At 45.6% G+C, this 22,550-nt stretch overlaps 2 protein-coding genes across 3 annotated transcripts; both read left to right on the top strand.

Annotated features, from left to right (window-relative positions):
* The first annotated feature begins 368 nt into the window (after nucleotides 1-368).
* LOC139175842 (DNA-binding protein REPIN1-like) lies at nucleotides 369-9,803 on the top strand. Of its 2 annotated transcripts, XM_070767159.1 has the most exons (4): nucleotides 369-818; nucleotides 3,396-3,522; nucleotides 3,742-3,843; nucleotides 6,947-9,803. In XM_070767159.1, the coding sequence occupies exons 1-4, from the start codon at nucleotides 795-797 to the stop codon at nucleotides 8,314-8,316; spliced, it is 1,623 nt and encodes a 540-aa protein (XP_070623260.1). In that variant the 5' UTR covers nucleotides 369-794; the 3' UTR covers nucleotides 8,317-9,803. The 2 variants fall into 2 exon arrangements, with proteins under 2 accessions (XP_070623260.1, XP_070623261.1); XM_070767160.1 differs by lacking the exons at nucleotides 3,396-3,522; nucleotides 3,742-3,843 and having other exon boundaries at nucleotides 655-818.
* Nucleotides 9,804-11,814: 2,011 nt separating this feature from the next.
* Nucleotides 11,815-22,237, top strand: LOC139175844 (zinc finger protein 239). Its single transcript, XM_070767161.1, has 3 exons — nucleotides 11,815-12,101; nucleotides 14,260-14,337; nucleotides 20,445-22,237. The coding sequence occupies exons 1-3, from the start codon at nucleotides 12,053-12,055 to the stop codon at nucleotides 21,287-21,289; spliced, it is 972 nt and encodes a 323-aa protein (XP_070623262.1). The 5' UTR covers nucleotides 11,815-12,052; the 3' UTR covers nucleotides 21,290-22,237.
* The last annotated feature ends 313 nt before the right edge of the window (nucleotides 22,238-22,550 follow it).

Here is a 22,550-nt window from a genome sequence, read left to right as displayed (position 1 = left end):
AGTTGAAGTCCACAAGTCATAGAAGCACCTAGGCCTAGACCGGCCTTGCTGCCTGAGGAATTCTGGGAGTTGAAGTCCATCAGTCATAGAAGAGCCCACTTCGCCTCCTCCTTTAATCTGGCGAGGGCAAAGGGAAAGGCCGCAATAAAAAAGTTTTTTTCTTTTTCCTCGGGAAGGGTGGGAACTTTTTGCCGTTTTTTCCCACGGGAACTCCAACTTCGCTAGATTGATGGAATTGAGGCCCCCCACCTCCAGGGGGGGGGGGGTAGGGAGGAACTCTCGACAACCAAGTGGGAAGGTGGCGTGGAAAGTGTGTGTGTGGAGGGAGGAGCGCTACTTTCTCTTTAAAAACCCCTCTTTCCGCCCGGTGGGGGAGAAAGTGTGGGGGGAGCGCTCACTTTCCTTTTCAACCCAATTCTTTTCTGGGGGGAGGGAGAGAAAGTGGTTGGGGGAGCGCTCCTCTTTCTCCCCCCCCCTCCTCGCGAAAATCCCACCCTACTTGCAACAGCGAGTAGAAGAAACGACGTCAAGGAGAGCAATGGGGGGGGGGGTGTTTCTGAGTCGGCCTCGTCCGCCTCCTCCTCAGGGAGGGCGTGGCTTTAAAAAGACTACACTTCCCGGCGTGCCTCTGCTAGCTCCCTCCTCCGCCTCCTCGGAGTAAATCTTTGCCAGGCTAACAAAAGAGCAGCCGGCCAAGCGGGCTCAGCAGCCGCACCGAGGACCAGCGCTGCCAGCAAAGAGTCGGCAACAATTCTCCTCTCCATCTTTATTTGGGGGGTGGGGGTGGGGAAGCCATGGACGGAGGGACCCCCGCGCAGGTAGGTAGGCCCAGCCGGTCCGGCTCTCCCGCTCCTCTCGCTCTCCTCCTCCCCCTCCCCTCCTCCTCGGAGTGTCAATCAAAAGAAGACGAAGGAAAGGAGCCGCATAGAGGACCGGAGCCGCGGAGCTCTTCTCCCCCCCCCTCTCCATCCTTTGCGCCCCATTCCCCACTACTCCCACCTTTGGGGAGAGGGTGGGGGGTCAGAGGAGCCACGGACGGAGGGACACCCCCCCTCGCGAGGGTAAGGCCGAATGAGCCCGGGTCTCTCTCTCCCCCTCCCCCCTCCGCCTTTTGGCCCCTCCTCCTCCCGTCGGAGGGACGGGCTTGCCCCCCTCCCCTTAAGCCCCAGGAACGACACCCCCCACGGGAGCGACCCCCCCTCCCGACCCTTCCTCTCGCGCGTTAGCCCCCTTTCTCCCTTTGAGAGGGGTGGGTAGCTGGGGGCTGGGAAAGGAGGGACGTACGCCCACTCGCTCTGCACCGCCTCCGCGATCCCTTGTTGTTTGCACCGGGCTGGGACTGATGGGATACGGAGGAGGAGCGCGGAAGGATGCTGTGGTCCAGGAGATGGAAGGAGGAAAATGGGGAAAAGAGGGGAGTAAGGAAGGGAGGTAAAGAAAGGAGGGGGAGGGAGAAAAGGGAAGGAAAGAAAGAAAAGAGGGGAGATAGGAGAGATAGGAAGGAAAAGAAAGATAGAAAGTAAGGAGAAAGAGGGAAGAGATAAGGGGGGAGTAAGGAAAGGAAAAGAAAGAAAAAGGAAGGAAGGAAAAAAGGAGAAGGATAGGAGGAAGGAAAAGAAAGATAGAAAATAAGGGGGACAAATGGAAGAGAGAAGGGGAGGGGGAGAACAGAAAGGGAAGGAAAGAAAGAAGAAGATAGGAAGGAAAATAAAGAGGAAGGAAGAAAAGAAGACAAAGGGAGGGGGGAAAGAAAGGAAGGAAAGAAAAGAGGCTAGGATAGGAGAGATTAGGAAGGAAAAGAAAGATAGAAAGAAAGGAGAAAGAGGGGAGAGATCAGGGGGAGAAAAGGAAGGGAGAGGAAGAAAGGAAGGAGAAGAGAAAGAAAGAAAAAGGTGAGGGAGGGGGAAAAGAGAAGGAAGGAAAGAAAGAAAAGAGGGAAGAATATGAGAAAAAAGATGGAAGGGAAGAGAGGAAGGGAGGAAAAAAGAGAAAGTAAGGAGAAAGACATGGAAGAGAAAAGGGGAGGAGAGAAAAGAAAGAAAAAGGAAGGAAAAGAAGGAAGAAAAAAGGAAGGAAGGAAAGAAGAGAAAGAAAGGGAAAGGAGAGGGAGGGGAAAAGAGAAGGAAAGAAAAGAGGGAAGGATAGGAGAAAAAAGAGGGGAAGAGAAGAGGGAAAAGGAAAGGAAGGAAGGAAAAATAGAAAAAGGGGGAAGAGAGAAAGGGAGGGGAGAAAAGAAAGGAGAAGAAAGGAGGGAGGAATGCAGGAAAGAAGTGAAAGAAAGGGAGAGGAACAGAAGGGGAAGGAAAGGAAGAAAGAAAGAAAGAAAATGGAAGGATAGGAGAAAAAGATGAAAGAGAAGAGAGAAGGAAGGAAAAGAAAGATAGAAAGTAAGGAGAAAGAGGGAAGAGAGAAGGGGATGGGAGAAAAGAAAGGAAAAGAAGGAAGGAAAGAAAGTCGGAAGGAAGGAAAAGGGAAAGGAGAGGGAGGGGAAAAGGGAAGGAAGGAAAGAAAGAACAGAGGGAAGGATAGGTTGAAAAAAATAAAAGGGAAGAGAGGAGGGGAAGGGAACGAAGGAAGGAAAAAAGAAAAAGGGAAGAGAGGGAGGGGAGAAAAACAAAAGGAAGGAAGGGAGAGGAAAAGGAGAAGGTGGGGGGAAAGGGAAGGAAGAAAAGAAAAAGAAAGATAGAAAGTAAGGAGAATAAGAGGGAAGAGAGAGGGGAGAAAAGAAAAAGGAAGAAGGAAAGAAGGAAAAAGGGAGGGAAGGAGGGAAGGATGAGGAAAAGAGAAGGGAGGGAAAGAGGGAGGAAAGAAAAAGAGGGAAGGAAGGAATAAAAAAGAAAGAAAGCAAGGAAGGAAAAGGGAAGGGATGAAATAGAAGGGAGGGAAGGAAGAATAAGAGATGGAAGGAAAAAGGAGGGAAGGAAGGAAGAAGAAAAGGGAGGGAGGGAGGGAGGACAAAAAGGAGAGGGAAGGAAGGAAAAAGAAATGGAGAGAGGCAAGGAAAAGGGAAGGAATGGAGAAAGGAAGGATAAAGGAGGGAAGAAAGAAAAAGAGAGGAAAGGAAGGAAGACAAAGAATAAAAGGAAGGAAGGAAGGAAGGAGAAAGGGAGGGAGGGAAGGAAAAGGGAAGGATGGAAGGAAAAAGCGAGTGAATGAAGGAAGAAAAAGGGAAGGGAGGAGAAAGGAAGTTAAATGGGAGGAGGAAAAAGAAAGGGAGGGGGAGAAGGAAGGAACAGAGAAGGAAGTCAGGAGAAAGAAAGAGAAACGAGGAAGGAAAGGGGAAGAAAGGATGGGGAAAGGCCAGAAAAAAAGAAAGGAGAAAGAAAGAGGGAAGGAGAAAGAGACACAGAAGAGTGAAGTCCTCACCTGGCCGTCCTCCATCTCCTCCCCGCTAGGCCTCAACGGGATTCGAGGACCTGGTGGTCTCCTTTTCGGCCGAGGAGTGGGCGGAGCTGAGCGGCTGGCAGAAGGACCTCTACCGAGAGGTCATGGCTGAAAACTTCCAGCTGGTCTCCTCATTGGGTAAAATCTCTGTGGAGTGGACAGAACTCAGAGGGCATCTAGTCCATCCCCCCTACTCAAGCAGGAGACCCTTAGAGAATCATCAGAGTTGGGAGGGGACCTTGGAGGTCATCTAGTCCAGCCCCCCCTACTGAAGCAGGAGATTCTTAGAGAATCATAGAGTTGGGAGGGACCTTGGAGGTCATCTAGTCCAACCTGTTGCTCCTTCCGTGCTTGTAGAATGTCTCCTGTCCATCCCACAAGTGTTGTCCCAGCTCGCGAGAGGGGAGGTGCCCCAAATCGGTGTCGGGCCACGTCAAGGGCAAGACGGACAGCGTCCAGGTAAGGGGGGCGAGGCTTCCGGTCTGGACATTGTGTGTGGGAGGGGTCTCGGGGTGTCTGGCGGTCAATCTGCATCTGGATCGGGTTCATTGTCCCCCCCCCCTCCCAGATTCCGAGAGGAGAGTTATTTATTTATTTTTGATTTGATTTGATTTGATTCGATTTGGGAAAGATTGATGGTTTGGAAATGCTACCTATAAAGAGGGAGGGAGGGAAGGAAGGAAGGGAATTTGAAGAAAGAGGGAGGAATAAAAAAGAGGAAATGAAAAAAACAAACGGCGGAGGAAGGCAGCAAGGAGAAAAAGACAGGAAGGAAGGAAAAGGCAGGGGAAAGGAAGGAAGGATGGGAGGGAGGGAGGGAGGGAGGGATAGAAGAAAAAAGATGAAAGGGAAGAGACGGAGGAAGGAAGGAAATTTGCAGGAAGAGGGATGAAAGAGGAAGGAAAGAAAAAGGAAACGAAAAGAAGGACGAAAACAAGGGGAAAAAGACGGGAAGGCAAGGAAGGGAACAAAAATGAAAAAAGAAAGGGGGAAGGATAGAAGAAAAAAAGTAAGAGAGGGAGAGAAAGAAAAGGAGGAAAGGGAAAGGAAAGAAATTAAGGAGAGAGAAGAGAGAAAGGGAGGGGAGGATGGGAGGGGGAAAAGAAAGGAAGGAAAGAAGAGAAAGAAAAGAGGGAAGAATAGAAGAAAAAGATGAAAGGGAAGAGAGGACGGAAAAGAAAGATAGAAGAATGAGAGAAGAGAGAAAGGGAAGGGAGGAGGGCAGGAGAGAAAAGAAAGGAAATGTAAAAAAAGGAAGGAAGGAATGAAATTTGCAGAAAGAATGAAAGGGAGAAAAGAAAAAGGGAACGAAAAGATGAAAGGGGGGAGGGATGAAGGAAGGAAGCGAGGAGAAAAAGACAGAAAGGAAGGAAAGAAAGAAAAGAAGGAAAAAGGGAATGGATAGAAGAAAATATGAAAGGGAAGAGAGGAAGGAAAGGGAAGGAAAAGAAAGATAGAAAGGAGAAAGAGAAGAGAGAAAGGGGTAGAAGAGGAAAGAAAGAAAAAGGAAACAGGAAGAAAGGAAGGAAGGCAAATTGCAGGCAGAGTGAGGAAGAAGGAAAGGGAAAGGAAGACGGAACAAAAAGAGGAAAGGTGGGAGGAAGGGAAGAATGACAGAAAGGAAGGAAAGGAAGGAAAAAACAGAAAAGAGGGAAGGATTGGAGAAGAAAGACAAAAGGATAGAGAGGAAGGAAAGGCAAGGAAGGAAAAAGAAAGACAGGAATTAAGGGAAGAGAGGAGAGGGAGAAAGGGAGGGGAGGAAGGGAGAAAAAATGGAAGAGAAAGGAAGAAAAGAAAAAGAGGAAATGAAGAAGGGATGGGAAGGAAACAAGGAAAAGAGAAAGGAAGGAAAGGAAGGAAATAAATAAGAGGGGAGGAAAGAAAGATGAATGGGAAGATAGGAAGGAAAGGAAGGAAGGAAAAAGAAAGAGAAAGGAAGGGGAAAGAAGAGAAGAGAGAAAGGGAGAGGAGAAGAGGAGGGCAAAAAGGAAAGGAAGGAAGGAAAGAAGAGAAAGAAAGGGAAAGGAGAAAGGGAGGGGGGAAAGGAAGGAAAGAAAAGAGGAAAGGATAGAAGAAAAAAGATGAAAAGGAAGAGAGGAAGGAAAGGAAAGGAAGGAAAAGAAAGAAAGAGAGAAGAGAGGGAAGGAGGGAAAAGAAAGGAAATGAAAGAAAAAAGGAAGGAAGGAAACTTGCAGGCAGAGTGAGGAAGAAGGAAAGGGAAAGGAAGACGGAACAAAAAGAGGAAAGGTGGGAGGAAGGGAAGAATGACAGAAAGGAAGGAAAGGAAGGAAAAAACAGAAAAGAGGGAAGGATTGGAGAAGAAAGACAAAAGGGTAGAGAGGAAGGAAAGGCAAGGAAGGAAAAAGAAAGACAGGAATTAAGGGAAGAGAGGAGAGGGAGAAAGGGAGGGGAGGAAGGGAGAAAAAATGGAAGAGAAAGGAAGAAAAGAAAAAGAGGAAATGAACAAGGGATGGGAAGGAAACAAGGAAAAGAGAAAGGAAGGAAAGGAAGGAAATAAATAAGAGGGGAGGAAAGAAAGATGAATGGGAAGATAGGAAGGAAAGGAAGGAAGGAAAAAGAAAGAGAAAGGAAGGGGAAAGAAGAGAAGAGAGAAAGGGAGAGGAGAAGAGGAGGGCAAAAAGGAAAGGAAGGAAGGAAAGAAGAGAAAGAAAGGGAAAGGAGAAAGGGAGGGGGGAAAGGAAGGAAAGAAAAGAGGAAAGGATAGAAGAAAAAAGATGAAAAGGAAGAGAGGAAGGAAAGGAAAGGAAGGAAAAGAAAGAAAGAGAGAAGAGAGGGAAGGAGGGAAAAGAAAGGAAATGAAAGAAAAAAGGAAGGAAGGAAACTTGCAGGAAGAGGGAGGAAGAATGAAAGAGAAAGGAAGAAAATAAAAAGGGGGAACAAAAATACAAAAGGGGAGAAGGATGAAAAAAGGCAGAGAAAGGAAGGAAAGAAAGGAAAGAAAGAAAAGAGGGAAGGATACAAGTGAAAATGAAAGGGAATAGAGGAAGGAAGGAAAAGAAAGAGAAGAGAAAAGGGGAGGGGGAGGGGAGAAAAGAAAGGAAAAAAGGAAAAGAATGAAAGGTAGGTAGGAAGGAAGGGAGGAAAGAGGAAGGAAAGAAAAAGAAAGAAGAAAGGAATGAAAAGGGGAAGGAAGGAACAAAGAAAGAAAGAGGAAGGAAGGAAGGAATGGAAAAGAGGAAGAAGGAAGGAAGAAAGAAAGGGAAAGAAGGGAGGTGGGAAAAGAAAAGAAAGGGAAGGTAGGAAAGAAAGAAGTCAAGGGGAAGGAAGGGAAAAGAAAGGGAGAAAGAAGGGATGGGGAAAAGAAGGGGAAGGTAGAAAAGAAAGAAGGGAACGGCAGGAAGGGAAGAAAGAGAAAGAAAGAAAAGAGAAAAAAGAAGGATAGACAAAGAAAGAAAGGAGAAAGAAGGGAGGTGGGAAAAGAAAAGAAAGGGAAGGAAGGAAGGAAAGATAGAAAAAGAAGGGAAGGAAGGGAAAAGAAAGAGAAAGAAAGGAAGGAGGGAAGGAAGCTGTAGAAAAAGTGATGTCTTTTCTCTTTCCGCAGGTCCAACGCAGGAGCCGGACCATGAGATGCCTCGCGGTCCTCCTCCCTCTTCCACACCACGAAAGAAACTCAAACGCCCGCTTTCGCGGTCTGTAGGAATGTCGGAAGGAGAAAGCGGAAGCCCGGAATGGAAACCCGCTCCTCGGAAACCCTACAAATGCCCCAAATGTCGGAGGACCTTCCTGGGACGTGTCGCTTTGGCCGCCCACCGCCGTCTCCATGTCCGGAAGTATCCACGCGTCGTCCCACAAGTGACCGGATCTTCACCACGTGTTCCAGAATTCACCGGACCCCCAGAAGGCGAGATGGGTCCCTTCCCCGGAATCCAAGGGGACATAACGCTACCTTTCTGGCCCGAGATGGCGTTGCACCAACAGGGCCCACCGGCGCCGACCTTTAACCCCTGGGCGCTCGGTTACGGGCCGCAGCCCCTCCCAGGACACCAGGCTCCAGGCCTCCCAAGCAATGGGGAGTTTATTTGCGACCAGTGTGGTTGGAGTTTCCATGGCTGGGAGGAGCTCGTCACTCACCAGATGGCGCACATGGCAGGCGAGGGCATCGGCGGCTCAGTGCCGAAGTCCGAAGCCTTTGCACGACCGCCCGACGACCGCCCATACGCCTGTGCACAGTGTGGGAAAAGCTTCCGTCACAAACCGAATCTCCTTGCTCATCGGCAGGTCCACACGGGGGAACGGCGTTACCAGTGCCCAGAGTGCGGCAAATCCTTTGGGAGCAAGGCCTACTTGGCGTCGCACCGCCATATCCACACCGGGGAAAAGCCGTACGTCTGTGCGCAGTGCGGGAAGAGTTTCCGCCACAAACCGAACCTGATTTCTCACCAGAAAATTCACTCGCGGGAGCCTCTCAGCGGCCCACATCCCCTCGATGCCTTCAATGGGGAAATCTTCACCGGACCGCCGCGCCCACCGACCGAGGTTCTAGGCCTCGACGCCTTCCCACCCGTCCGTCACACTGCTGACGTGCTCCCGCCGTTGCCCCAGCTGGCCGGCGTCCTCCCTCCGCCGCAGCCAGTGATTGACCGCCCCTTCGTCTGCCCTGTATGTGCCAAACAGTTCCGTTGTAAGCCGTATCTCGTTGCCCACATCCGGATCCACACCGGGGAAAAACCTTATGCTTGCCCGCGCTGCCCCAAGCGCTTCTCCCAGAAGTCCAACCTCGTCTCGCACGAACGCCTGCACACAGGCGAGAAGCCATATGCCTGCCCGCTCTGCCCGCGTGTCTTCAGCCAAGGGTCAAACATGCGGGCGCATCAGCGCAGCCACAGGAACGCGACGGGGGTGGGGGGTGTCGAGGTGGATGGGGGACTCCACCCAGGATACTCGGTCCAACAGATTCAGCAACCAAATTAGAGGAGAGCACAGGGGGGGGTCTGTCTTCCATCGCCGCGCGGCCTAGTCTCGCCTTCTCGCCCATCATGCTCGATTACACATTTTCCGCACACAAAAAGATTTAGTGACCAAATTAGAGGAGAGCGAAGGGGGGTTTCATCTTCGATCGCCGCACAGTCTAGTCTCGGCTTCTCTTCCATCACGCTCGAATTCCACGTTTTTTCCTCGGACGAGGGCACACACAAAATTGACGCAGGTGCCTCCGAGGCTGGCAGAAGGTGCCTTAGTTGTCTTTCAGGGGGGGGATGCGAGACCTGACATTGTACCCCGAGGTCTCCGACAACCAGCAAGGAGACGATAACCACTTAGTTACGATTTTTGGAGAGACTCGGGCGTCGCATCACGGCACACGGAGGGGAATAGGGGGGAAGTGTTTGGAATACTGAACGACCGGGCTGGAAGGGACTTCAGTGGTTATTCGGGAGACCCGATTGGATTCCAGACGGATGGTCATCTTTCGGGGTGGAGCAAAATTGTGGTGTCCCAAGGTCGACAGGCAGAGGTTTAACTCGTGACGTTAACCCTTCCTCGGTCTCCAAGGGCCATCTCTCACGGAGGAAGAAGGACCAAGCGGGGAGTAAAAAAAATGAGTAGGGCGGGTTCCACAAATAATGTCCTCCCCCCCCCCCCCGCTGCAATGAAATCAATACAGGAACGTCGGTTTTTGCAGTGATCTATGCAACAACAACGATAACAACAGGCGTACAAAAAATGGACAGGACAGGGGAGAGTCTCTGGTTTTTGTCTCTCAAGACCGCAAAAATACCCAGAGATCTCTCGGTGGGAGAGCCGTGCCATTTGAGTCCCCGCACGCAAAGTGTGACTGTCCGTGTTAGCACCGCACTGCACTCTTGGCTCGTCGTTTTCCTATTTATAGGATAATATAGCGGTACCTCTACTTACGAATTCATTCGTTCTGTGACCAGGTTCTTAAATTGAAACGTTTGTAAGAAGCAATTTTTCCCATAGGAATCAGTGTAAAAGCAAATAATGTGTGCGATTGGGAAAACCACAGGGAGGGTGGAGGCCTTGTTGCCTCCCAGGAGATTCCTAGAGAGGCCCCACAGAGGCTTCTCCCCACCTTTTCCAGTGACAGTTTCGTAGGCTTGGGTTTGTAAGTGGAAAATGGTTCTTGAGAAGAGGCAAAAAAAAAAATCTTGTACCCCCAGTTCTTACTTAGAAAGGTTCGTCAGTAGAGGCGTTCGTAGGTAGAGGTACCACTGTACTCTATTTATAGAAAGAGTAGAATTTGGGGTGTCAGAAGATGGGGAGGGGGTTGAGAAGAAGCCAGATTGCCCGCTTCCGATTCCCGACATCGGTCAATGGGCGCAGGGGTTAGCTCTGGGCTGGAACGCAGTGCATTTAGTTTGTGTTTCCACCAATTTCCTACTGTATACTTTTTAAAAGAAAGAAAATAACATAAATAAAGAGGTAGATGTTAACTTTGATTATAATTATAATCCATTTTGTTCTATTCGGTTTTATTCTGTATTCTGTTCTGTAATTCTTGTTTTGTTCTGTTCGGTTTTATTCGGTATTCTGTTCTCTGTTCTTTTCTGTCCTACATCCTTTCTAATTCTGATTTAATTCTATTCATTTTAATTCTACGATTGAATTCTATTTCTAGCCTAGTCTCCTATTCTATTTCTATTCTAATTCTACTTTATTCTGATTCTGTTCTCAATTCTATTCTCGTTCTTATTTTTTCTAGTCTAATCCTATTTCATTTATTCTATTCTGATTATTATTTTATTCTATTCTGATTATTATTTTATTCTATTTTATATCCACATTCCATTCTAATTCTACTGCCCTTATATTATATATTTATTTAATAAATAATTAATTCTATTTTATTATTTAATTATATTATATAATATTTTATTATATTTTTATATATTTAATTTCTCTTTAATTTTATTCTTATTCTGTTCTAATCCTATTTAATTCTATTCTACTTTGATTCTATTCTATAGTCTTGGTTATTCTATTCTAATTCTATTCTATTTAATTCTATTGTTTCATTCTCTTTAATTCAACTCTATTCTCCTGTAATTTTATTCTGAGTCTTTCTATTCTATATTCTCATTCTATTCTAATATTATAGTTCATTTTCATTCTATTTAATTTATTCTGATTCTATTCTATATTCTCATTCTATTCTAATTCTATTATATTTAATTCTAGACTCATTCTATTTAATTCAATTCTCTACTGTAATTCTGTTCTGATTCTATTTAATTCTATTCTATATTCTCATTCTAGTCTATTCTAATATATTTAATTCTACTCATGCTATTTAATTCTATTCTAATCTATTATATTCAAGTCTCATTCTTATTCTATTTAATTTGTTCTGATTCTATTCTGTTCTATTTTATTCTGATTCTATTTAAACTATTCTATTCTGTATTCTCATTCTATTCTAATTCTATTATATTTAAGTCTATTCTATTCTGATTCTATTTTATTCTATTCTTACTATCCTTATTTTATTCTCATTCTTTTATATTCAATTCTGATTCTCATTCTATTTAATTCCAATGTTTAATTATGTTCTCATTCTATTCTAATCTATTCTATTTAATTTATTCTCATTCTATTCTGATTTTATGTAATTTATTCTGATTCTAGTCTATTCTCTATTCTAGCCTCATTCTGTTCTAATTCTATTTAATTTATTCTATTCTATATTCTCATTCTATTCTAATTCTGTTACTCTATTTAATTTATTCTATTTTGATTCTATTCTAATTTCATTTTATTCAATTATATTATATTCAATTCTCATTCTATTTAATTTTAATTCAATTCTCTATTCTACTTAATCGATCCATTGTAGAGATTCCCTGAAGAGCTGTCACAAAAAACCGCCAGAAGGGGCACAAATACCCTTTGCTCATCCCTCACTTAAATATTGGCCATTAATTGAGGACTATTAGGGTCCCTTCCATCATTCCTCTGGGCTTCGATGCTCGAGACTTTCCCAGTATTTATTTTTCAATTTTATTTTTATTTTATTGATATACACCACTCAAAAAATTAAAGGGATCCCAATTAAACAACGCAATATAACTTCAAGTGACTCAAACTTCTGTGAAATCAAACTTTCCACTTAGGAAGCAACACTGATTGACAGTCCATTTCACCTGCTGAGGTGCAAATGGAATATTTGATTAGAATATTTCATCCCTTCAGATCTCGGATGTGTTGAGTGTTCCCTTTATTTTTATTTATTATTTTATGTATTTTATTTTTATTTTATTTTTATTATTTTATGTATTTTATTTTTTATTTCATTTAATTTTATTTCATTTATTTTGTTTCATTTATTTCATTTTATTTGTTTTTCCAAAGCAACCTCCGTCTCCTCAGAACCCCCATTTCCGGTTTCGCTCCGCATCGACGTGGGGGTTAAAAAAAACGAGCTAAAACCGGAAGGGTCGGGTCATATTCGCCGCTTGCGGATTGGCCGGTCGCTTTTTGCCTCCCCTTCAAGGGTCGCAGGAGCTCATTTCCGTTTTCTTCGTTCTGGCAGTGACGCCCTCCGCGGCGGCCGCGTCCAGTGGCTGCAGCCCAAGCTTGCCACAAAGGGCGAGGGGAGGGAGGGGCAACGAAGGCAAGGCAGCCGCGGGGAACTAGGGCAGGCTTTAAAGGGAGCCCCTTTTGCGCATGTGCGAGGCAGCCGCCGCAGCAGATGGAGGATGGAGCTTCCGGTGTAAAATCTGAACTAACAGCATCGAAAGGTAATAAGAGGTTGTCTAGTCCAACCCGTTGTAATTTACTCAACGATTAAGGACGCAACTCTCGGTTGGGAAGGTTAATTGAAATTAGGTGGGTGGGGGGAGACCAGACTTTCCCAGTTCCTGTCCGGAACGGAAGCAGAGAGTAAAGTAGGAGTAACCTAGGAGTAACGTTTGAGGCCTCCAATCACAGAGCTGGAAAGGGAGCTTGGAGGTCATCTGGTCCAACCCCGTGAAATTTACTCTCAACGATTGATACAACTCAAGGAACTTACTAAGTGATTTGCGGTCCTCCATTTACAATGGTCCGCTTAACGACCGTCCAAAAGTCCCTGAAAAAATATGACTCCATGATGTTGTTTCCCCACTTAACGACCATGACGTCCAATAGCGACTCGCAGAGTCGTTCAGTGGAATCTGGGTTGGAAAGGTCGCAATCAGGGATCACAGGGCCACAACTATGTCGTAACTACGAGTCAGCGGCCGAACGTCTGAATGGTGGAGCCCAAGAATAGAGTTTACATTGTCCAACGAGGTCCAAATTAAGCCAGGGTTAGCTTTGCGTCCAAACAAACCGGGTCAATTCCTGGTTAATTGAAATCGGGGGTGGGGGTGAGAGCAGACTTTCCCAGTTCTTCGCCAGAACGGAAGCTGCGAGTAACGTAGGAGTAACCTGGGAGTAACCCAGTAGAAAGGTGCAAAAGAGGCCACAGGCCTCCAGGTAACAATCATGGAGCTGGAAGGGAGCCTGGGGGTCATCTAGACCAGTGTTTCCCAACCTTGGCAACTTGAAGATATCTGGACTTCAACTCCCAGAATTCCCCAGCCAGCATTCACCAATCATAGAGTTGGAAGGGACCCTGGAGGTCATCTAGTCCAGCCCCCCTGGAGGAGCCTCCAGCTGCAGGAGCAGTGAGTGCGCTCAGCGAAATACCTCCACCGGCCCAATCCGGATCCCCAGGAGAGCCCCTCTCCTCCTCACGGGAGACCCTGCCACATGGGAGGTGTAGTCCTCCTCCCATTCTTCCAAAGGGGGGGGAGGTGGAAGGAGAGAGAGAAAGAGAAGGGTGGGGAAGAACTCTGGTGGGGGGTTTGCCCAGGAAGCAACCATTTTTTCTTTTTTTTCTCTTTCCTCCTCCCTCTTTCCTTTCTTTCATACTTTTTTCTCTTTTCCATCCTCCTTCCCTCCCGTTCCCTTCTTTTTCTTCCTTCCTTCCCCCGTTCATTTGCTTTCCTTCCCTCCCTTTTCTTTCTTCTGTCCATCTTTTCCTTCCTTCCATTTTCCTTCCCTCCCTCTCTTTTCCTTCCTATTTATTCTCCACCATTTTTCCTTCCTTTCCTTTTCCTTTCTTCTCTTTTTCTTCCTTTCCTCCCTTTTCTGTTCCTTCCTCTTTCTCCTCCCTTTTTCCTTCCTTCTTTCCCTCCATCCACCACTTCCTTCCCTTTTACTTTCTTCTCTTTTCCTTCCCTCCCTCTCTCCCTTTTCTGCTCCTCCCCTTTCCTCTCCCTCCCTTCCTTTCTTTGTCTTTCTTCCTTCCTTCCTTTCCTCCCTTCCTTCTCTGTTCCTTCCTTTCTCCTCCCCTTTTCCTTCCTTTCCTCCCTCCATTGATTTTCTCTTTTTCTTCTCTCCCTCCCCTTTTCTGTTCCTCCCTTGTTCTCTTCCCCTTCCTTCCCTTCTTTCTTTCCTTCCTCCCTTCATTTTCTGTTCCTTCCTCTTTCTCCTCCCTTTTCCTTCCCTCCCTCTCTTCCTTTTCCTTTCTTTTTCTTCCATCCCTCCCTCTCCTTCCTTTTCCTTCTCTCCCACCCCCCACCCCCGTTTTCTGTTCCTTCCCCTTCCCCCTTTTTTCCTTCCTCCCCTCCCCATTAAGGGAGGAACCTGCGGAACTGGAAGCCACGCGGCTTGGGGGGAGGACGTGGGGGGAGGACGTGGGGGGAAGTGGGAAGGGCCTCTTACCCTCCTCCCCTTGAAAGGTAGCCCCGCCCCTCCAGTCCCAACCTTTCCTCTTCCTCTCTTTCTCATTCTTTTTTTTCCCGCGTGGGAGGAGGAGGTGGCAATTTTTTTTGCAAAGGGGGGGTCCATTGCGGGGAGGGGGCTCCTCCTGCCCCCCCTCATTTCATCCTCTTCCTCCTCCCTCTTTCTCACCCCCCCCTTTCTTTGCAGGAAGAAAATCCATAATGCACAGCCGCAGATCCCGCGTGGGGCGGCTGCGGGGCCCAACGGAACCCGAAACGGATCCAGGTGAGGGGGGGGGCTTGGGTGATGTTTTTCGGGGTGGGGTGGGGGTCCGGTTGCACGTGGATGCAAAAAATAAAATTAAATTAAAAATGCAACGCGATGCTGGAAAAAATAATTGAAAATGCAATGCAGTGCAAAAGAAACATAATTTAAAAATGGAATGCAATGGAAAAGTAACTTCAATGCAGTACCAAAAAATATTTTAAAAATACAACGCGATGCAAGAAAATAAAAAATGCGATGCAATGGCAAAAGAAATTAAAAATTCAACGCAAAAAAAATATTAAAAATGCAATGCAGTAAATAAAGTTTAAAATGCCATGCAAAAAAATTAAAGATTCAGTGCAATGCAAAAAAAAAAATTAAAAACGCGACACACTGCAAAGAAAATATTAAAAATGCAACGCAAAAAATAATAAAAAGGCAATATAATGAAAAATAAAATTATAAAGACAAGGCAGTCCCCCCAAAAAATACAATTAAAAATGCAACGCAATGCAATAAAAGGGAGGGAAGGGGGGAGGAAAGACCCCCTTCCTCTTTTATTTTGCAAAGTGGGAGGGGGGCCTGGCTTCGCAAGGAGTGGGGGGGAGGGCTGTTGACCTTCAAAGGGAAGCCGACTAAATTGCCAAGGGGGGGGGGGTTGGAGGGAGGGGGGCGTCCCCCAGACCGCCCATGTCAATCAATCTCTCCTGCCTGTCAACCAAGCTTTGCAAAAAAAAAATATCAACCTTTGCAAAAGCTTTGCAAAAAAATCTTATTTGTCCTCCCAACTTCCTTTCCTCGCCCCCCCCCCCAAAGCTGCAGCAGGCAGGTTTAAAGAAAATAAAATTTTAAAAATAGGAAGGCGCTGCTTGGCATGCTGGGATTTGTAGTCCCCTGCTCCCCCCCACTGGGACGCCAGGTGAGATCGATGGGATGACGTCATTGGAATACCAGGGAAGGAGGAAAAATAAAACAGGTTTGGGCAGTTTTTTGGCTGCAGGTTGCAATCAATTTGGGGAGGAGGAGAGGGAGGGGGGTGGATTTGCAAAGGGGGCAATGGGGTCCTGCTTGGGGGGGCTCTGGCCCCCTGAACCTCCTTTTTCTTCCCACTCAGCCCCTCCCCCCAAAAAAACAATTGCAAAACGATTTGAGTTGCATGCCAGTTCGGTTGCTTGCTTGCTTTTCAAAATGATGGTTTCAGGGTTTCTTTGGGGGGAGGAAGGGGGGAATCTGGGGGATCCCCGAAAATGGGGGGGATCCTTTAGGAGGGTTCTGGGAGGGGTGGAGTTGTGTGTTTTCTAGCCTGAATTGGGATTATTGGAGGGGGAGTGTGATCTGGAAAATGGGCATGTTTTTGGACTCCGAATTGGGATCTGTGCGATCCAGAACATGGGTGCCACCTTCTCCTTGGGGGGTGGGTGATCCTGTGGGATTCGGAAAAATGGGTGCCAGATTCCTCACCAAATTTGGATCTTTGGGATCCAGGAGAGGGGCGCCACGTTCTTACGCAAAGCCGGATCCTTTAGCATGGCTGCAGGGATCCAAAAAAATGGCAGCCACGTTTTTCTTCTTCGAATTGGGATCCTTTGGACAATCGCCACCTCAAATGTCGAGTCTGCGGAGAGGGGCGGCATACAAATCCAATAAATAAATAAAATGTGCCATGTTGTTTTCCCCCCCAAGTGGGATCCTTTTGGGGGGGCTGTGGGATCCAGAAAAGGGGTGCCACATTTTCCCCTGAATTTGGATCGGATGGGAGGCTGTGGGATCCAGAAAATGGATGCCACGTTCCTCCCCAAATTTGGATCCTTTAGGGGAGCTGTGTGATCCAGGATCGGGGTGCCACGATCTTTCCCAAAGCAGGATCCTTTGGCATGGCCATATGATCCCCAAAATTGGCTACCACAGTCTTTGAATTGGGATCCTTTGGCTGAGTGCAACCTCAATTGGTCACTCAAGTGAAATTAGCAGCTCAGGGTTGAATGGTCATGGGGGGGATTCCTTGCAGAGGTTTTACGACCCGATTCGGTTACATCATCCAGGGCTGTAGGAGGAGGAGGAAGGATTTGTGCGGGCCTCAGCACTCTCTGAGCTGTTTTTCCGTGCAGACGTCTTGGGATCCAACTAGGTTACGTCATCCAGTGATAGGAGAGGGAGAAAGTACTTCATGCACTCTTGGCTTGGTTGTTTTCGTGAGGTAATCCTAACCTGGCTGTGATCGGGCTTATACCAGAGTTAGGCCAAACTGGATCTTGTATGCCTTGTGGACTTCAACTCCCAGAATTCCTGAGACAGTCAGGCTAGCTGAGGAATTCTGGGAGTTGGAGTCTACGTGTCATAGAAGGAACCAGCTCGGCCTAGCCTTGGCCTACACAAATTTATGGCCTGGCTGAGCCTTCCCAGAACGCTAGGCCCAAAATCTCTATCCTGAGGAGATTTTTTAAATATTCTGTATAATTTTATAGTCTTCTATTTAATATTCTATTCTGTTTTGTTTTACTTTATATTCTATTCCTTGCTATGTTCCATTCGTTAATATTTTATTTCATTTTATCCTCTATTTTATATTCTATTCCATTCTATTTAATATTCTGTTTTGTTTTGTATTTTGTATTTTTTTTTTACTTTGTTTTATATTCTCTTTCTCTGTTCCATTCGTTCATATTTTATTTTGTCCTCTATTTTATATTCTATTCCATTCTGCTTAACATTCTATTCTATTTTGTATTGCATTTTCTGATTTTCTATTTTTTACTTTATTTTATATTCTAGTCCAGGGGTAGGCCGAGCTGGCTCTTCTATGTCTTGTGGACTTCAACTCCCAGAATGTCATTCTGGGAGTTGAAGTTCACGTGTACTCCGGCCTACACAAATTTATGGCCTGGTTGAGCCTTCCCAGAAGACACTCATGCTAGCTCAGGAATTCTGGGAGTTGGAGTCCACAAGTCATAGAAGAGCCAACTTTGTCTAACCCCCTGCCCAAGATCATAGAATCCTATGGCTGGAAGGGACCTTGGAGGTCTTCTAGTCTAAGGGGAGGCAAGTTGGCTCTTCTATGACTTGTGGACTTCAACTCCCAAAATTCCTGAGGCAGTCATGCTGGCTCAGGAATTCTGGGAGTTGAAGTCCACATGTTATAGAAGAGCCAGCTTTGCCTACCCCTGTATCTAGTCCATTCTATATTCCATTCACTAATATTCTATTCTTTTATGTTCTATTTTATACTCTATTCCAGTGTTTCCCAACCTTGGCAACTTGAAGGTATCTGAACTTCAACTCCCAGAATTCCCCACCCAGCATTTGCTGGCATTTTATTTTGTATTCTATTCCATTCTATATACCATTCCTTAATATTCTAATTTTATATTCTATTTTATACTTCAGTATTAATGATTATACATTCAATATTAATGAATGGAATATAAACTGGTATAGAATATTTTATTCTATACTCCATTCTATACTCCATTGTTAATATTCTATTTTATATTCTGTTCCATTCCATTCTCTTTTTTATTCTATTCCATTCTATATTTTATTCGATTTAATATTTTATTTGATTTTGTACTATGTTTTGTATCATGCTTTCTATTTTATACTTTATTTAAAAGTCTATTCCATTCTATCTTCCATTCATTAGTATTCTATTTTATATTCTATTATTTTATGCTCTATTCCATTCTATATTCCATTCTTTTAAATTCTATTCTATTTTGGATTCTGTTTTATATTCTGTTCCATTCTGTTTTATATTCTATTGTATTTTGTATTCTATTCCATTCTATATCCCATTCATTAATATTCTATTCTATTTTATATTTTATACTCTATTTTATATTCTATACCATTCTATGTTCCATTCATTAATTTTCTATTCTATTCTATTTTATATTCTATTCCATTCTATATTCTATTTGATTTAACATTTTATTCAATTTTGTATTATATTTTGTGTTCTGTATCGTACTTTCTATTTATACTTTATTTTATAGTCTATTCCATTTATCTCCCACTCATTAATATTCTATTTTATAGTCTATTCCTTTATACTCTATTTTTATTATTATTATTTATTAGATTTGTATGCTGCCCCTCTTCGTAGACTCGGGGCGGCTCACAACAGTGATAAAAAACAATACATGGTAACAAATCTAATATTTAAAATCTAAAAATAACAATTTTACATTTAAAAAAGTCTTTAAAACCCCAATATATAAAAACATACACACAATCATATCATACACAAAAGCTACATAGGCAAGGGGGAGATGTCTCAGTTCCCCCATGCCTGACAGCAGAAGTGGGTTTTAAGCAGTTTACGAAAGGCAAGGAGGGTGGGGGCAATCCTAATCTCTGAGGGGAGCTGGTTCCAGAGGGTCGGAGCCACCACAGAGAAGGTTCTTCCCCTGGGTCCCGCCAGTTGACATTGTTTAGTCAACGGGACCTGGAGAAGGCCCACTCTGTGGGACCTAACCGGCCACTGGGATTCGTGCGGCAGAAGGCTGTCTCGCAGATATCCTGGTGCGGTGCTATGAAGGGCTTTATAGGTCATAACCAACACTTTGAATTGTGACCAGAAACTGATCGGCAACCAATGCAGACTGCGGAGTGTTGGAGTAATATGGGAATATTTGGGAAAGCCCATGCTTGCTCTCGCAGCTGCATTAGCACGATCTGAAGTTTCCGAATACTCTTCAAAGGTAGCCCCATGCAGAGAGCATTACAGTAGTTGAACCTCGAGGTGATGAGGGCATGAGTGACTGAGCAGTGACTCCCGGTCCAAATAGGGCCTCAACTGGTGCACCAGGCGAACCTGGGCAAACGCCCCCCCTCGCCACAGCTGAAAGATGTTTCTCTAATGTGAGCTGTGGATCGAGGACTCGTTGTCAGTCGACTGCAATCTAATCGGAGGTCCGCCCGGATCTGAGCAACTTTATCAGCGAAAAATGTATTAAAGTCCTCGGCACTACTCTGCAAGGGCTCCCCAACTCCCCCCTGGTTAAGAAGGGAGCGGGTCACCCTGAACAGAGCGGCCGGATGAGATTCTGCTGATGCAATCAAGGCGGCATGGTACGCGCATCTTGCCGCCTTGAGCGCCACTTTTATACTCTATTCTATTTCCCATTCTTTTGTATTCTATTTTATATTCTATTTTATACTCTTATATTCTATTCCATTCTATACACAAAGATCAAAAATATGAAGGGAACAGTCAAAGAACACATTCTAGATCTGAATGAATGATATATTCTCATTGAATACTTTGTTCTGTACAAAGTTGAATGTGCACAACAATCTCTGAAATTACAGAAGTTTGATTGACTTGGAGTTATATTGTGTTGTTTATGTATTCCCTTTATTTTTTGAGCAGTGTGTCTGACTTGACAACCAATCAGCAATTAGATTCCAATGAATACTCACACAGAGAGTTGGGAAGTATAATAGTCTATTGTAGAAGCAAACTTGTTGAAAACCACAAATTTAAAGCAAAGAATATCCGTCGACTGCCAAAATTATATATATGAGAGAGAGACTGAGAAGATAAGATGATAGATAAGAGATGAGTGGATGGAGAGGGGGGGGGGTTATAGATATGAGTAAGAGAGAGAGATAACCAAAATAAAATTGGTAAAAATGAAATACAGCAAGGCGGTCCAAGCGTTGCATTTAAGACTTGGGGACATCAACTCCCAGAATCCCCCAGCCCACAAAGTTTATTTTATTTTTTTTCCCCCGGGTATAATTTTTTATATTTTCACTCCACCCTTCACAAACCTACCAAAATCCCACACCTTCAAATTTGGATATGGAATCCATTGCCAAATTCTTCGTTGAAACTAAAATTCGCAAAATTTGTATCTTATTTTGGTCGAGGCGATTTGATCTTGCACGGCCTCTTTTTTGTAATATTTTTCGTCGGGATTCCTACAGTCGTTTTCCCCATCTCACCAAATTTGGCATTTCGCTCCCCCCGAGCCTTAAAAAATTGCCGCAACGGGAAATTACAGATGGCCGACTTTACCAGAGGATTATCGCGCTGAGCAGTTTGATTTCTCATGCCCGAACAAATTATCGTCCTCTCTCGCACCTATCTTTGATGCTCTTTTCTTTGTTTTCCTCTGCAGAACGGGGCATCACAATGGACCAAGAGGCGGAGATGGCAGGGCGGACGCGCCAAAGTTCTCCGCCAGGAGAGCCGCCGTTCGCTTTCCCGTCGTGGGAGGAAAGCTCGGGTGACGAAAATGGGCTGGTGATCCACAGCCAAGTGGAGGATGAGGAGCATAAGTGCGCCATGTGTGGGGAGAGCTTTGGACAGCCGCTGGGACTGCTGCGCCACCAGAAGCAGCGCCACGCCGGCGAGCGGGCATTTGTTTGTGCTGAATGTGGGCGGGGCTTCAGCCTCAAGCACAACCTGATCATCCACCAAAGGATCCACACGGGAGAAAAACCCTTCGCCTGCTCGGTGTGCGGGAAACGCTTCAGCCTCAAGCAGAACCTCCTCACCCACCAACGAGTCCATGGTGGGGCGCCGCGCCGGCGTCCCTTTGCATGTGCCGCCTGCGGGAAAAACTTCCGGGAAGAACGGTTGCTCCTCGCTCACCGGGAAAGGGACTGCGAGCAGCCCGAGGAGGATGAGGACGACGAGCAGAAGGAGGATAATCCGGGAGGACAAGGATTGTCCGTCGATGAGGGTGAGTCACATCTCGCCCGCCGACAGCTGAGGGCCAGGCCGCAAGAGAAGCCACCCCAAACCCACGCCCCCTTTGCCCATCGAGGTTCTGGGGAATCCTTGGGGAGCCAACGTAGCCTCGCTGACTCTCCAACTAGGGAGGAGGAGAGCCCCGAAGGCCCGAAGCTGCGCAGCAGGGACGTGCCCTTCCAGTGTCTCACGTGCGGGAAGAACTTTTCACAGAAGTCGAACCTCGTGGCACATCGGCGGAGTCACCGCCGGCGGCAAACACTCAGCTGAGGACAGAGACGTAAATGATGTCTCATGGGGGGAATGACATGCTGTGGCAGCTGGCGAGCAGGATTGAGAAGGGACCGAGAGAAAGCGGCGGAGAGGAAAACGCAACCCCGAATCCAGTCGCTCGCGGAATGTATTAAACCCCCCCCCTTTTTTTTTTTACATCTTTCCGTGTTTATCCAGACTGAAACTGACGAAAAGAACAACGAGACAGGGTGCTCTATGTATTTCGGTGTTGTACCTCATTTTCTTTCCCCTCGGGGTTGGTTTTTTTTTTGGAAACGTTAATCTCGTGCCGGGTCCCAGAATCGACTCCTGCATTCCCCTCCCCAAATTTTGCGTTCCGTTATTTCGTTCCTCTTTTCTGTCTCATTTCCTGCACGATCAGCTGCATCAAAAATCTTTTGCCGGCCTGGCGAGAGGGAGCTGTGCCAAAGAGTTCCCCACCTCCCTTATAACGAGGGCGATTTTGCCCGCCGCGGAAAAACCGTCAGATCTGCTGCTTCAGTTTCAAAATTGCGAGTCATTTCTGCCCTGCGGATTTCAACCCGGGACCCTACAGCGCGGACCAATCGAAGAGTCGACCACATCGCGGGACAAGCTAGAACCTGCGGTGCATCGGCATCCTTGGTACTTTTTTTGGGGTGCGCACAATCCCTAATCATTATCCTTTCGCTACTGTCGGAAAGGATAATTTTAAAAAATATATAGGGAGGGGGGGGTTGTTTCCCGTTTGGCATGCCCGCTACTCTCTTCCGCGACAGCCCCCTCCTCAACCTTTGCCGTGTCGATGACGGACAATTCGGCCACTCTTTTCATCTTTTCTTGAGTGAATCTGGACTTGGGATATGTGGTTGGGGAGTCCCCTCTGCGGGGCGCTAAATGTGGCGCTCGGGCGCCGACGCACCTTAATTTTCTTTCCCTCTCCATTGAATAAAATGTTTTGCCTTCCGTTTGGTGCATTTTTGGGGTGGCGCCGGGGGTTAAAAATGGCCATGGTGGGAAAACCCCCCCTGATCTTATTATCACATAGAGAAGTATTTTGGGCGGTTGAAACTTTAAATTCAATTAAAATTAAAAATTGAAATTACATTAAAATTAAATTAAAAATTAAATTAAGTAAACTAAATTAAAATTAAACTAAAAATTGAAATTAAATTGAAATTAAATTAAAAAAATTGAAATTTAAGTTAAATTGTAATAAATTTTAATTACATTAAATAAAATTCAAAACTAAATTAAAAACAATTAAAATTAAACTAAA

Source organism: Erythrolamprus reginae, chromosome Z, assembly GCF_031021105.1.
Source record: "Erythrolamprus reginae isolate rEryReg1 chromosome Z, rEryReg1.hap1, whole genome shotgun sequence".
In the NCBI taxonomy this organism is placed as follows: Eukaryota; Metazoa; Chordata; class Lepidosauria; order Squamata; family Dipsadidae; genus Erythrolamprus; species Erythrolamprus reginae.
Note: the sequence above shows the minus strand (reverse complement) of the source record. Positions and strands in the feature narration are given on the sequence as shown.